Below are 15,602 nucleotides of genomic sequence, written 5' to 3' on the forward strand. Positions count from 1 at the left end.
TTTTTTTTTCTAAAACAAAGAATTAGTTCCTTTTATTTGCTTACTGGTGCATTAGCAGGCAAAAGTAACTTTTTTTTTCCCCCCCTGTGAAACCTGACATTCTCATAAAATCACAAAATCACTAATACTTAATTAAAGTGACAAATATTCTGAGAATTGGCAGGATGAGTGGGCATGACATGATCCCACAGTGCAAAGACTAGAGACACAAAAATCCCGCATGGGTAGAAAAAGCTACCTGAGAAAATTCAGGCTGCAGTTCATGCTCTTTCACTGTTTAATTGTGATTAAAATACAAGAGCCACAAGAGAACAAGCTTGATTCCATTCTGTGTGTGTTAGACTATGGCAGTGCCACCTGCTCAGCATTTTGCTTTCTTAATGCAGCTTTTGTACTGAGCCCAAAGCAGAATTACCTGGGGGAGCAGCAGAAAATCTGCAGATAGGGTTGTGAGAGTTGAGGATTAGGCAGCAGGAAATGGCTGATTCACTTTGGCTGCTGAAGACAAGCACTAAAACAAAGCTGGAAGCAGGAGCGGAAAGGATATTTAGGAGAAGTACAAACTGATTCCTACATTATTTACAAAGGGGAAAAAGAATGGATTTTGCCTTGAAAGCTCTGCAGGTTTGGGTGCAGTTGCAGACATAGTTGTCCAAACAGGTAACTTTGGGTCCCAGTGTGGCCTTGAATCAATGAGGTTATCTCAGTTTTTTCAGTGAGGGGAAAATCATCCCACCTGGCACCATTTGCTATACTTTGGTGAATGACTGAGGCCCTGAAGAGAGCAGCTGGGCAATTCATAGATTATTTTCAACATTTATAAACAGTTGTTCTGTTGACATTTTGTTGGCTTCCCCTCTCACCTTTTTTTTTTTTTTCCTAATTGTGGCTGTATAGCTAAAAAATATTCATGTGCCAAAGGGAAAGCTCTGGCCCCCGCAAAAAAAAAAGAGTAATGCCATCATAATTCATTTCTGCTATTTGTTTCTCTCAGATATTATAAGCAAGGACATATGGCTCATGTCAGTATTTGCTGTTGAGCCTAAATATTTGTCCTCTCTCCAGGTATTGTCCCCTCCTGAAGACTGACACATCAGCTCTAAGCAACTGGCAGATTTGCTCATCTGCAGAGATACAAATCTCTTTGCCTGTTCACTGAGTTGTTTCACTAGGGATGCAAATTGGATAACTGCTGATGCAAAAATTGTCGATAGCTGCTTGTCGAAGACCTGCATGCATGATTACACTGTTTTTACAGGCAGAGGTATTAAATATTGGTGCTAGTTTCAGTAAATATGCACACACGGTTTTGAATATAAAATTTATAATTGTGTGCCTCTGGTGAGTAGAATGAACTAGATCAAGCACAGCATTTTAAAGCATCCTTTTGCTGTCTTTTCTCCTCAGTACACAGTATATGTGCTTTGACTGCAATTCCTCCGGTCTCTAAGCCACTGCAGAAATTCCAACTGCTGAGCAGCTGCGTGTATGCTTGAATGAAGTGTGTGTTATTCCATGTGTCAGCAGGAAGAGATAAAAATAGAGCTTTTTTCTCCTTGTTGTCACGAACTATGTTTCTGCTGGCTACCCCAAGCCATTTCTTTTTCAAGTCTGATGTAAAGGGAATACATTTAAATTAGGTTCAGTGCTGCGGTTGTGGATCATAGGGAGACTATGAAGCAGTGTAAGGATTGCAGCCATTTACACCTGGTGCTTAGTGGGACAAGGCATATCAAGATTAGTGAATGCTCTTGCTGCTGTCCAGGCAACTGGTCTTTTGCTGCACAAGTTGTCTTTTTTTTTTCCCTTTCCAGTGAGGGAATATATTGAAATAGCTGACAAAAATCCCTCTTTATGGAGGGAGGGATGAAACTCTTTTGGCTGACACATACTGGTCTCACACCTTTGCAAAGAATCACTGCTCTTGCCAACTCATACACCAAATGCAGTCAGCTGAAAGACCTGGAGAGCTGGTGGGTGAATTGGTTTCCCAGGCACCTGGCATCCCCAGGTGGGAGAACAGTGTTCTGTGGTATAGCAGCAATATGCATTTATCATCATATGATCTGACATATGTGAGCTGCACCACACATCAGGACTCTGTGAACTTCAGTGGTCTGCGTGGATTAAAATGGACCAGGACATTATACCAATTAAGGTGCTATTCCAGATACAGAGCTGATAATGGCCCAAGTCCTTTCCTCCATGACCTGACCTGGCAGCAGTGTGACTGAAGAAGGATGCTGGGAAAATAGAATCTGTAATGGGCTGTTCTTTGAGGTGTGAGAGGGTTTGGCCCATCCTGGGAAGCACAAAGACTGGTTGAGGAGGTCGTGGTTGCATATGGCTTTGATGGAATTGCAAATAATGTGGTCTCACTTCGTGTTTCCAACTCAAATCAATCTTTAAGTTGTTCCTGAGGTGTAAGCATCTGATTTGGCCGACAGTTTCTGAAAGAAATATTTTCTTTACATTATGTCCACTTCTGTGCAGGGACTACTGTGGGTATTAGCAGGCCACAATTTACCCGAAGAATGTATCAATGGCATGCAACTCGGCCACCGGTTTCCTTTCTGCTAAAGAAGTGCCTTGCACAGCCCCCCATCTGCTGCAGTTCAGAGAAGCGTCCATATTACAGATCGGCATACTAAGGCTGACACTTCAGGGTGGTCCCTGTTGCTGTCAGGAGTTGCTCTCTGCATCGTTCTGAGTGCACTTACATGTAAAGCATGTAAGTAATAATTAAGAAGCCAGTCACTTCCTCAACAATCACAGAAATTCAAAACAAATTAACCAATTCTATATTAACGTGTATGTATATACACACAGTTACACTGGGAAAACAAAAGTTTAAAGTTTAATTCAATGTTAAAATGTTCTACGTGTAGATCCCACCAGATGGGAATTTAAAATTCCTTTTGAAGCGAAGGATCCAAGAAGCAGTAATATCACCTTTTAGCCTTTATAAATACTAAGATCTTTTAAATGTCTCTATTCTTTGACAGCTTGTCCCAGTTACCTGGGTGTATGACACATTTCTTGGAAGGAAAATAACTGTGGTATCAATCCAGATACAGTCTGTCCTTGATTTTCTCCCTGCCTTTTCATTTAAAGGAATCACAGCTATAAGAAATGTGAATTTTCTAAAATTTAATCAGGATAACATTTTTTCTCTAAGTCAGCCTCCATTAAGCAATAATGTAGAAATAAAGTTAATTTCTCTTACTTTGCTCTCAGACATCCATTTTACATCCATTACACTTTATTTAATAATTCATTTCCCAGATTTGATCTTCCTGTTCATTTCAAGACAGTTCTTCCATTTTTAGTATTTTTGTCAGAGAAGTGAAATGGCAGGCATATTATATAAATAACTTTCTGATATGTTACTACAACTGTTTGAACAATGCCTTTCCTGAAAGAGAGTTCATTAGCAAACGAGCAGCTCCGGAGTATGATATAAAACATCATTTTACGTCGCAGGACAAGCCTAAGCCATTTCTCCAATTGTTCCATTGAGGGAACAATTCTTGGCTTAAAGCATAATTGGGGCTATAAAATTAACATAAAAATAAATTAAGTATAAAGTAGGTAATTTGCTAACTCTTAAACTGGGGTTATGAGGGCTCTATTCTGAAAAGGTTACAGGGATCAAAAATTAACAGAGATGGCTCTACCCACTTTTTGTATGTGTTAAGCATCCACGAATTAATACTTACAATCTGATGAATATTTAAGAAAGTATAGTCCTAGAGACAAGACACAAAAGGCATCTAAAACTTTGTTAAAATGGCTGTTGCAATGTGGTGCCATCCATTTCAAGCAGCTGCCACCTTTGAGCTCATCTTTACTTAGATAACCATACCTTAATATCCCATAATTGTGCATGATCCCTCCTCAAGTAATCTCTTTGTTAAATTTATTTTGTTTCAGCATTTTATGGCCTTTATAGCACATCACCTAGCAGTTTGTGATTTCTGTTTATGTGACCAAGTAGAATAAAGCGCTGGACAGGTTAGGAGGTTCCTAAACACATTTAAATTGGCTTTTAACAGACAGACAGACAGAGCAGAACTGCATGCAGATCTATTAAATTCGGCAGAACTACACGGGTAGACTTCTGTTGAAAACCTAATGCAAACTTTTCATCATATGGTTCAAGCAGGTACCGTCCTCTCAATTAAGACAGGTCACCTTTAGCAGCAGGGAAGGACAAACAGATAGAAGACTTAGAGCAATGATACAGTAGGTCCAGACTTCCAGGGCTGTCAGTCTGGTTCATCTCATCAGTACCAAAATAATCTACTTTAAAGGGTTAAAGACACAGATGACTCTAAATGATCACAATATCTGGATTTACCTATAACCTACGAAGAAGTCCTCCGAGTGTGGACCTTGCAACTGCTTGAAAGAGCAAAGCTATTTCTGCAGTAGGAGAATGGATGTGGGGAGTCTTTATAAGGTCACCTCCATTTTCTTCTTGGAGAATGTTTAAAGGATTCTGAAAAATAGAGAAATTCTGTAGCGTGTTTAACCGGGGGGGGGGCTTATCATATTGTATTAGCAGTTACTCATCACATTTAATTAAGATTCCCTTTTAGCTGATGTGAAATATTATTAGCTCCATTCATCCCATATCAGTAAAAAGGGATAATAATGGGATGTGATCCTAACAGGAGGTGATAGGAAGCTGCTAATGTGACTTACGTTCGTGGAAGAGAAAGAGGGCTGTGACTGCTAGCATCTGTTTTGAGGCCTGCAATGTCTTCAGTTTTACAGCCCCTTCCTGTGGAAGGTGTTAAAGTAACACACCTCTTTTAGGGCAGGTTGCTGGCTGATGGTGGGAATCAAAATAGACATTGGCTAGTATTCAGTTAATTGGCTTTTGGAGGAGGAGAAGTTTTGGAGCAGAGCTTCAATGATAAACTAGTCAGAGTAGGTCAGCGAAAGGATTTCGTAGGTCTAAATTAATTTTGTATACCTGTATGGTATAGTTTACTTTTAAAATTAAGAAATCCCTTGAGGATAACAAAACCAAACTAAACTAAAATAAACAGTAACAGTACCCTTTCTTCCTCTTTATGGTCCAGATACAGAAAAGGCCAGTTTTAGCTTTCATCCATAAAATACCAGTAAAATTATCCCTTTATTTGTGATCAGAGCCAGAGAGCACCAGGGAACAGGTTCCAGCTCTGAGGTTCAGAGCATGGAGCCACCTTCAACCTCTGTGAGACAAGGCACTGCATTTTCCACGCTCTGAAGCTTTGTGTGTTTTTTGAAAGGAAGATCCAAGCAGGAAGTTTCACACTGGCCTGGAGATTACAACAGTCTGGGCTGCTGGGGTGGGAGCCATATAGAAGAGGAATGGTTGAAGCCTGTAAGCTAAACATAGATGATGAAGAAAGAAAAAAAAAGTTATCTTTTAAGGCCATTTCTCAGGTGTTCATTATCCATTACTATGCTATATTTTCTAAGTGGTGGAGCTCACACATTCATTCATGTTTAAAATAGATGCCTCTAAAAGCACTGAAATAAATGTGTCCCTTTTTCTTTCACTACCACTTCAAGCATCCAATTAGTGGGTTAAAATTAGTTTCTGCTTCGAAAGACTAAAATTGATGCTTCAAGTTTCCATAGCTACTGTCTTTCTATTAATTGTGCTCCATTAAGAAGTGGGGACTCTCTTTTGCCTACCAACACTGGGCTTTTGCCGCCATGCTGGGCTCTCTCCTCTTTATACTCCAGCAGTAATATGGACTGTGCTAAGTTAAGTTTATCTGCAGAAGGTTTTCACAGCTGTAGTGACCGGTACTTGGTAAACAGTTTTGTAGAGGGTAAGCAGAAGGGACTAAATTCAACTGAATTCTCTTAGGAGTGTTCACTCTCCAAGGTGGACACAAATAAAAACAAGCTAGTCTTGTCCAGGAGATCCGATGCTAGGAGAACATCTAATCCTGCCTTCTGTCTTTCCTTCAGGTAACCTGAAATCTTCGACCTGATATTTTTTCCGTCTTTGGGGAATCGATCACAGCCAGCCGCGGTGACGGGGGCTGGGGCAGAAGGTGGCTGTAGTGGCTGTAGATAGGAGTCCAAGCTGCTAAGACTGTGATCACCCCATAGACGCAGAGTGCCCTCCAGTGGCAGGAGGCTACCGGATAGATAGCGTGTCTGTGCTCTTGGCCTCAGTTCAACAGCTCATCTAGCAGGGAGCGAGGGGAGGGGGGGTTGGCTGTCTGCAGAACACTGCTACAGGCTACAGTAACAGCAGCCAGGAAATGCTTCCTCCTTTTCACCTTCACAGCAGGATTTATGATGGTCTGTGAGCCTGTTGTCTTTCACATAGAAGTGCTTGTATGTAAGAATTGAATTATTTTTTATTTCAAGTTGACAGAACACAGTAACCAGAATTGGCTTTCCATAGTACAGACTAAGCAGTGCACAGATGTGTTCTGTCCTCCTGACATTTGGAGCTCTGTCTTCCTCAATTACTTTTGCCCTCTTTGCAATATTTCACGTCTTTATATAACACAGCACCAGTCAGCTGAAAGCAGTTAGAATGCCACCTCCCTCCTGGTTGCATCCAGATGGAGATTTGAGCCACAAGTCAGACATCCCAGTTTTTAAAGACTTGTCTCAAAGCCCACGTTTTTGGGATGTGACATCTAGCAATCCTAAAATCAGCCCTCAGCAGAGGCTTGGGTAGCTGTTTGCCCCTCCAGTCGGTTCAGTTTAGGGCATATAAGGAGGCTACATAGCACCTGGTTTGACATGAAGGCAAAGAAAAGCCTTTTCTTTGGTGGAGGGGGGGTGGGTGGCAGGGAGGCCAACCCGCTGCAAATCTTCAGGGGAGCATTGTCCCCAACTGCTGCCCACACCACCTCTCCCTGCTCTCTTCCCAGGTGCTGAGGGGCACAGCAGTCCCCCCACCTCTCCCTGCTCTCTTCCCAGGTGCTGAGGGGCACAGCAGTCCCCCTAACACCAAGCCCAGTTGTCCTGCACTGTTCACTCCCTTTACCTTACTGTTTGCATTAAAACAAGGGCAGAATAGCTGAAGGTCTAGCTGCCCATGCTATGTTTACATCATCTGGGTTGGTTGTTTGGGTTCTTTTCTGTTTTCAACCATGAACTCTTGACAATAGACACTGGGAGCCTGCAGATATGGTGAAATGTCCAAATAAAAATCCATCTACCTTATATTGCAGGAGTAGTCTCTCTCTAACAACCTCTGCATGCAACACAAGCATTCACATGCTGCATCCCCCAGAGTCCAGCATCCGATTAGAGCTGGAAAGATGATATGGAGCATTCTGGATGTGTGCGCATGCTGTCTTGGTGATGCAGCAGGTTAGTCCTCAGTTTGGTGAGGAAAAGGTTAAAGCTTGTGCTGAGCAAGCACTAACAGGTGCTTTCCAAGACAAATTCTACCGGTGGGAGCAGGACTAGGCACAAGTACAGCACTGGAAAGATGTTACCTGAGAAGTTTGATGGTTTTGTAGGAGGAAAAGCCTCTTTTAGTGAAAAGAGAGTGAGAGGAGCTTGGGGCTGCAGGCACTGGGCTCTGCTTCTTCAGCAGCTGTGAGAAGACATTCAGCCTGTGTTGAGCTCTGGCCACAGCAGGCTGTGGTAGCAAGCAGATCAATTTTTGCTTTCACGAATCTCAGAATATGCTGGCAGAGTTATTTGGTAGCTGAGGCAATCGCTTTAATACACAAACATGTAAGGTAGTTTTCTTATAATGAGATAGACAATCTCTATTTAAATTCAGTTTTAACGTCAGCATGGACAAGTAAGCTGAGACTGAGCTGGAAGTGACCTCTGTGCTTACCTTCTGCTTTGTATCTGGATGTTAGAGCAGTGGGGGGTTACGGATCACCCACAACATATGTGCTGTAATTACCCCGGTTAATGTTACCGACTTTAAATCCAAGCAATGGATTAAAGCTACAGGCTCCTTGGTGGGGAGAAGTTTTCATTTTGTTCATTCCTCCTGTCTCTGAATCATTAGTGCATAACAGGTCAAACAGATGGAAGGGCAGAGAGTGAGAATTATTTGTTTTTTCTTTAAGAATTGACATAGTCCTTAGAGGTGGTTGGGATTGTTTGGCAAACTGATAGTTAAAATGGTTCAACTTTGTGCTCACTGAATCATTTCTGTCTTTCAGTTCAGTATCGTTATTTTACCATGCTGATGATGGATTTTTATTTGCTTTCTTTGTTGTGTTTGTTGGTTTGGTTTTGGGTCAGTTTTTTTGTTTTTCAAAAAAAGATTAAATGGGCATTTTAATCCCAAAAAGGCTTAAGGATCAGTGAATGTCCTCAGAGATCCTCCAAATCACACAGAGGGGCTTTTTCAGTGCACGCTGTTTGCATTTGATGTGCTGTTTCAGAATCAGTGTGGAATGTCAGACTCTTTATAACAGTGAATATTCATTAAGCCTGCCAGAGGCAGGAGCTGCAGTCAGTACAGCATCAGTGGAGGAGGCAGGGAAGAGAAAAATCAGGTTAATGACTAGCTTTCTCTGCAATTTGCTTCCTGCTTATTGCCTGATCTCGGTTTTAAATTAATTCATTTAATTAATGTGTTTTGCTACTTTGACCTGTGGACAGAAGGGTCTGTGATTAATGATGGGGTATTTCTAGTCTCACGGTGGCTTTAGTTGGCATGTTCTGATATCTAGAAAAAAAAAATTGAAAAATATTTCCTTTAAACTTAATGATAATAGATGGTTTGACTGAAAGCTTTTATCTAAATGATTTTCTGAGTCCATGAGCCACCAAATTTTTAAAGACGGGGGCAAAGTGGTGAGTGGGGAGGGGTGGAACAGAGTGAAAGCAAGCTGCTGTCTTGGCTGAGCATGTCACACAGTCAAAAATGTCTCTGCAGGGAGATAGAGCTGCACAGAAATGCTTTCCTTTTCTCCCCCTTGAGCAGGGGCTCATCTGTTCTGACACGACTCAGCCTTCTTCTGACTAAGGTTCTTTAAGAAAGCAGCAGAGGCATAGGAGGTAGGGACGATGTACATGGCACTCAGAATATATGGCCAGCTCGCATTATGGGAAGTGAGCACCACCTGTTCCTAGTAAACACCAGATTGGAGCTGTGGGGCTATACAGGGACAGGAAAAAACCACATGGCCTCCCCAAAAGAGAGAAAAATGTCAGTGAGAGAGAAACTGCAGTCTTAGCCCAGACCTGATGGGATATCGGATTGGGGGCTGAGTGATGACATGTTCTGTGAGCAGGCATTTTGCCTCAAATTTAGAAGACATCTCAATTTCAGACTGTTTGGACCCATCACTCAGCATTTTGATTTTGTTCCACTTATATATCAGCTCGGGTGGTTTTACAGGCTGATGAAAGCCAACCCTTCAACTGAGTAAATTTGCAAATGCTGCATCTGAAAAGACAGCACTGTAAATCTCAGTGACAGACCTGTGCTTTGGAGTTTTGCAGCAGAATAGCACTGGAGACCTAAACTGTACTGATGTTATTGCTGTCATAACTAAAATGTGGCCTTTTAGGGGTGGAAACGGTGCAACCTTAACAATACGGCTGAGCTTTCTCAGGTATTTCTGAATAGAAGATGCCAATGCCTGCCAAAAGAAAATCCTGTGAAAGGATTAGGGCTGAGAAAGTGGCCTCATTCTGCAAATAGTTGCACAGGATTTTTGTGGCTGTCACCTCTTAAAAAGATTAGTTTCAAACTTCTTTTTTTTTTAGAATACTCTGGCATGGTCATTAGTACAATATTCCCTAAGCCATGATGCTGCTTATCTTGCTCCTGAGGATGGAATTCAGCTCCTTTTGCACTAACCACCCAAAAGTTAGCTGTCTAGTTTAAATTGGATGTCTGGGCTTAACCTGTAGTTAAAGAAGCAAAGGTGATACAGCTCCAGCAGAGAGGAGAGGAACAAAGAAAATTCAGTGCATCTAAAAACAGGTGTTTAAGCTAGGTGGGGTTGAACTGCCTTCTGAGGGTGCCTGTCTCTATAGACTGTAGCAAGAACTAAATTAGTTTAGATTGGATGCCTACTTTTTTGGTGGCTGAATCGAGAAAAGGGATACCTTACTCTGTGGATGACATCTAAGAAAAAAATTTAGGTGCCTACAGCTACTACCAGCTAAATTTTAAGGACCCTGCTCCTTGTAGTAGGCGTCTGGGCTCCCTGCACAGAAAGTTAGGTACCCCTGAAAAACCTGTGTGATGAGATCAGGACTGCCTGGAGCATGCGAGCGAGCAGCTTTGTGCTCAGCGAGGTGACACAGCTCACCTGCAACCTGCTCCCTTTCTGGGATCTTGGAGCCTATGACATCCACATGACACTTTCTGTCTGACAATGTGTAGGAAATCAGGTGCTTTCAGAGCAATTAGGACGCGTTGAACAAGTGCCTATTGACTGAGATATGTATGTTTTTCAAGGCCTGTGAGAGGTAGAGGGCTACAGCATATGACCCCTAAATGCCTCTGGAAGAGAAAAAAGTAGCTAGGTACCACACCCTTCAGTTTCAAGCTTTCAGATTTTAGGGTGTGGGGAGTTTTTTGTATGTAAATCTGCCTGTGTTTTTCAGACAACAGTCATGCATAGAAAAATAAGTATTTTGAAAGACAACTTAGAAGCTCTTTCCTCCCAACTAAATATATAATCTACTCAACTGCAGAGTCTCTGTTGCTCTAGGTTCCATTTAAAGTCTACTGAGACACTTGTATTTTGGTGAGAGTACAAGGGAATGGAAGAGGTGAAAAGTTCACCTCCCATTTTAGCACGCAGATGCACAGGCGAAGAAGCATCAGGAGCTGCAGGTGCAACCTAGATTTTGGGTTCTGCTGCATGCATTCATTTTAAAAATAAATCATTTGGCCGTTGAGCATGAAGATTGACGTATTCCCTGAGAATAAAGCGAAGGGGCAGTCTCTGAAGTAGTTCTTTGAGTTACACCAGGAAGTGGCCAGACTACACTTCTGTGTAGGAACTCTGGCCAAAGCCTCCAGTGTAGCTGTAGGAAGAAAAGTGTAATGTTTTAAATCAAGTTGTATAAATATAGCTGGCAGATTTGCTTTATTTAGATTTTCCTCTAAGTTTAATAAACAACCTTAAAGCATTCAATAAGACCCAGAAAATATGCAAGAAAAATACAACTAATCCTGTTAAATGTAAAACAGCATCTAAGTGGAAAGATTTTGTTGTTAAATTCCTGCTGATAAGAAACAGAAGAGCTGTTTAAGGAAGCTTTGGAAACTATGTGTGACATTTATCCTTGATCTGAAACACCTAAAACATACAACATTGTTAGTACAGCTGAACTGTGACCTTCCAGCCTGCCAATACAGATAAACACACATGTTATCAGGTAAATCACACAGAAGGGAAATTTCCTGAGGAGACTGTTGAAGCCCCACTCGTAGGAAATGATGGCTATTAACTCATTATGCTCTGTCTGTCTCTGTCTTTTTGTATGTGAGCTCTCCACACAGCCATAAGGATAATTAGTTTCCTTTGGCTTAGTGAGTATTAAGGAGTATTAAAATGCTTAGTTTGTATGGACAGCAAATGTCTTCAGGGGCTGGGAAAAAAATGCACAGAAATGCAAGCAAACCCCCTTAGTCTTTAACTTGACAGGATCCCGATTGAAAGGTAGAGACAATGGGTTTGTTGTGTTTGGACATATTATGTCAGATGGCTTTGTGATAAATGTTACTGACTTCATCTGGGGAGTGGATTTGTCTTGGCAGAACCAGATTAAAGGGTCAGTATCCTGTTCTGAATTAGATTCCAATAATGCAGACATGGATGTGCACCCTGTTAGACTGGCAAGAGTTTTCATGCAAGGAAAAGAGATACTGTACTATAAGGATACCCTCTATTTTTGCATGTTACTGTATTTGTGTGGTAAAATGGATAAAATAAAGTCATTGTCATTGTCTCATGTACCATTTTCAGCCTAATATACTCAGGTCAAGATGGCACAACCACATGCTGCATTATTTCAGCGGTGGTGTGGTGGTACTGCAATCCGCAGAGTGTTGTAGCCGTGCAGACTTCAAAGAAGTTTTTAAACTCTTCACTGCTACATGGTTCTCCCCAGCCAGAGCATGGTTGGTTCAAAAATGAGTAGAGGTCACCTTCAGCTGTTTTTTTCCTGCCAGGAACAGGAAAAGATCATTGGGTCTGGGCCAATGTTGTTTGGAATGAGTGTTGCATGGGCTTGTTGGGAAGGAGAAAGGACTTATTTCTGAAATAGGGCTTAATTTATCATGTACGATATGAAAGCTCATATTTTTGTATTGCTGGGGAAAGACAACTGATTAATAATTTGGAAAAAGGCCAAGACACACAGCATTTACCTTTGTAATTTATCATCTCAAAGAAACAAAAGTGGTATGAAAGGTACCTGACCAAAATCCTTTATTAAGCAGAAGTGGAAGCTGGTTCATATTAATGCATTTAGCATGAAAGGGCATGCTAAGACATTGCTATTATCAACAACAAACATGTAAAAAATCTGAAGTTGATAGTTAAGACTGAAAAATTTACAGAAAAACTACAGGTGATAAGATAGAGGAACTTCCACATTAATAATAAGTTCAAAAAATATATTTGAGAATAGGGAGCTTAAGGTCACTAAAAGAACTTCAGCATTTCCTGGAAAGAACATAAAGCCAAAGTCAAATCTTCTTCATCATTAAATACAGTCTTAGAGGAAAAAAAGTGTACAGGCTCTTCTTATTCTTGATTGAACATCACATTGTAAAAGCAGTCATATCACCTCCTGTACAAAGATTCCATGTGCCAAGCCTATTACACAGATGGTCTCAGAGACAGTTCTGATGTGTCATGTATACACATTTCTTTGGCTCTGTAACATGGACATACTGTGTAAGTATGGAAAAGCTTAAAAAAGAATCAGTGGTTATTTTGCTGCCAGACAAGAGAAAGATTGTCAAGCAGCAGAATGTGTTCTTTAGATTTTGAACCAGGAGAGCCTTATGTCTGCACACATGACGTGCATTTTATTTCATAAAATAGAAAGTTGTCCGAAAAACATTCCAGAAGATAAAGAATCATAAAAGAATAAGAAGTGCAGGAGATGCTGTTCATTTCATGAAATGGCTGCTAAAGTAAATGTAGTATTCTTCATTACTGCTGCAGGGGTACAGAGCAGTCAGTAGATGAGGTTTACTGAATAGCATCTTCTGGACTGGCAAAATGTTGGAGATCTCCCTCTAGATTGTCTACTTTGTTTTCTCTTCCTGCGCTCTTTCACCCGTGGGAGACCTAAGACTTCTTTGTTTCTTCTCCTCTTTTCTGTGTCCTTGTCTCCTCTTCTGAGGGATATGGAGTCCCTCTCAGCTGGTTCTCCAACCCTTCCTTGTAGCAATGCAGATCCCACCTCCCTTCTTTACCCCAAACATCTTTACCTATTCAACTGGACAGCTCTGATGCAAAATACACAACGCTGAGACTTAATCGGATCAGTGGTATTGTCATCGTTTGTGTGGTATTGCAAGAAATTGTGGGTGGCTGGGGGTGTTACAAAGGTGACAGGTCCTGTGTTTGTGATACCGCACTTTAAAAGTGTAGATAAGAACATATTCATCAGATTTGAGGGCTTTAGCATCAATGCATAAGCATTGAGCTTTCCCCTGATCACAATCCTTTAAATACCTGAAATGATACACTAAAATGGATATGCTGTTCCTATTCAAAATTGGGAGTTATATAAATTACAAAGAATTTTCAAGTTTAAGAAAAAAGAAAACAGTCAGATTTTAAGACTTTCTCTCATGAATGAACCTGGTTTGTGTTGCATCTCATTATGTTAGAAAATTGTCCTTGTCAGGGCAACGTACATAAACATTTCAATCTGATTAGCTCATTCTTGTCAAAATCATGGAAATAAAATTAAAACTTGCTTCATACTGCAAGCCTAAAGCTGGGGACAGAACTTCTCTTTATATTTGCCACTATAAAATATTGTAATCTACCATTCTACCAAACCAATTCAAAGGATCAAGAGTTAGTCACCAGTCTGTTGTTTTTCAACCTTTATGTTGTGATATGTTGTGCTAAGAAAAAGGAAACATAATAGTGAGGACTTCCCCAGTTTGAGAACTCACTGCAGTATTATTTACTTCTGAACCATTCTTGACACCTTACCACAAGTTTGGCACCAGCCTTTTCTGATTTCCCATTTTGCTTGTAAGTTCATAGTTTAGAACAAATTTACAACTCTCTTATAAGAGTCACCCCATTTCCTGGCAAAAAAAGAACAGGTTGCAAGGGCCTTGCCTTGAAGAAGACTATCGATATTTCTGAGACCAGCTTCTCCACCCTGATTGAAGGAGTCCTGCGGTATCTCTACCCAGACAATTCAGTTCACTCCTGTTTTTGCTCTAGGGCCATGTCTGCTTATCAGCCACATTGCATACATATGTACATACATACATACGTGCTAGCTGGCTCTCAGGTTCCTCTCTGGGATGCACCAACTCATTCCCTCCATGAGGAGTCCTGGGCACAGCTGACAGGGTGGTTTGCTAAGATATCCAGCATGGATGTGCATACTGCCAAGGCTGACTCCCCCTGCCCTGGACACTCCTCTAACCCTATCCCAAAAGACTTGACACTCTCAAACATTCCCTTGTGCCTTGCAATGCACATGCTTGTGTTTCATGCTATAAAACACCCCAGTGGGCTGCATCACAGTGCTCTCTTATTCAACGCACTTCAAATTCAAAAGAAACATAGAGAACAGCTGTATTTCAAGGCACAACAAGGGATGCAGAGCATGTTGGGCCCAGCAGTATGTGGAGTGAGTCAGTAAATACTAGCATTGAGCAGCCTGGACAAGAACCAGTCAATAACACCCAGGTGAGCCATCAGGCAACCAAGAGCCAACACAGAGGCAGGCTAAAGCCATAGCTTCCAACTAGGAAGCTGAGACTCACTGAGTACTTGTATTTAATGATGCATTAAACTTCTCTTGCTGTTTCGACTTTTTCAGAACCTGAGGCGGGAGAGGTGTCCCCCCCAGTGGGAGCTGGTGTGAACAGCAACAGCTGGACCTTTAAATTTGGACCGGGCAATCCTAGACAAGGTGGTCCTGGTGAGTTGCCAGACAAATTCATTATCCCAGGATCTCCTGCAATCATCTCCATCCGGCAGGAGCCACCAAACAGCCAAATTGACAAAAGTGACTTCATAACCTTTGGCAAGAAGGAAGAGACCAAGAAAAAGAAGAAAAAGAAGAAGGGAAACAAGACTCAGGAGAAAAAAGAAAAGGGCAACAGCACCACTGAGAACAGTGACCAGTGAGGGTTTTATACTGAAAGAACCCACTTAGCCAGTTTTTGTAATAATGGCAGATTTCTCCTATGTAGCAACTCCCAACTTCTTCCTACTGTTAACCAATTTCCTGTATGTACAGACTTGAGAAAATCAGCAGGAAATTCAGTGTCTGTCTAAATTGCTTAACAGGTTTTGTCTTAAAAGCTTTATTAAGTCTGGTGTTAACTCTTTTTCTCCACTCTGGCTTGTTTTCAGAATCTAAAAAGCAGACACAAGTTTCCTTTCTCCTACGCCGAAAAGGAGACTCTTCACAGT

General features: G+C 41.4%; 1 protein-coding gene across 4 annotated transcripts in view; it reads left to right on the forward strand.

The window, feature by feature from the left end:
* Positions 1-15,314, forward strand: part of LOC309409823 (protocadherin alpha-C2-like) — a gene marked incomplete at its 3' end in the record, with an annotated part of 92,708 nt that extends 77,394 nt beyond the window's left edge. For all 4 annotated transcript variants that reach the window (XM_082006051.1, XM_082006052.1, XM_082006053.1 and 1 more), the window contains exon 4: positions 15,004-15,314. In XM_082006051.1, the coding sequence (XP_081862177.1) occupies positions 15,004-15,314 (311 nt within the window). The remainder of the gene's footprint in view (positions 1-15,003) is intronic.
* Between the last annotated feature and the right edge of the window lie 288 nt (positions 15,315-15,602).

This window comes from Phaethon aethereus, assembly GCF_964289735.1.
Source record: "Phaethon aethereus genome assembly, chromosome: 14".
Taxonomy (NCBI): Eukaryota; Metazoa; Chordata; class Aves; order Phaethontiformes; family Phaethontidae; genus Phaethon; species Phaethon aethereus.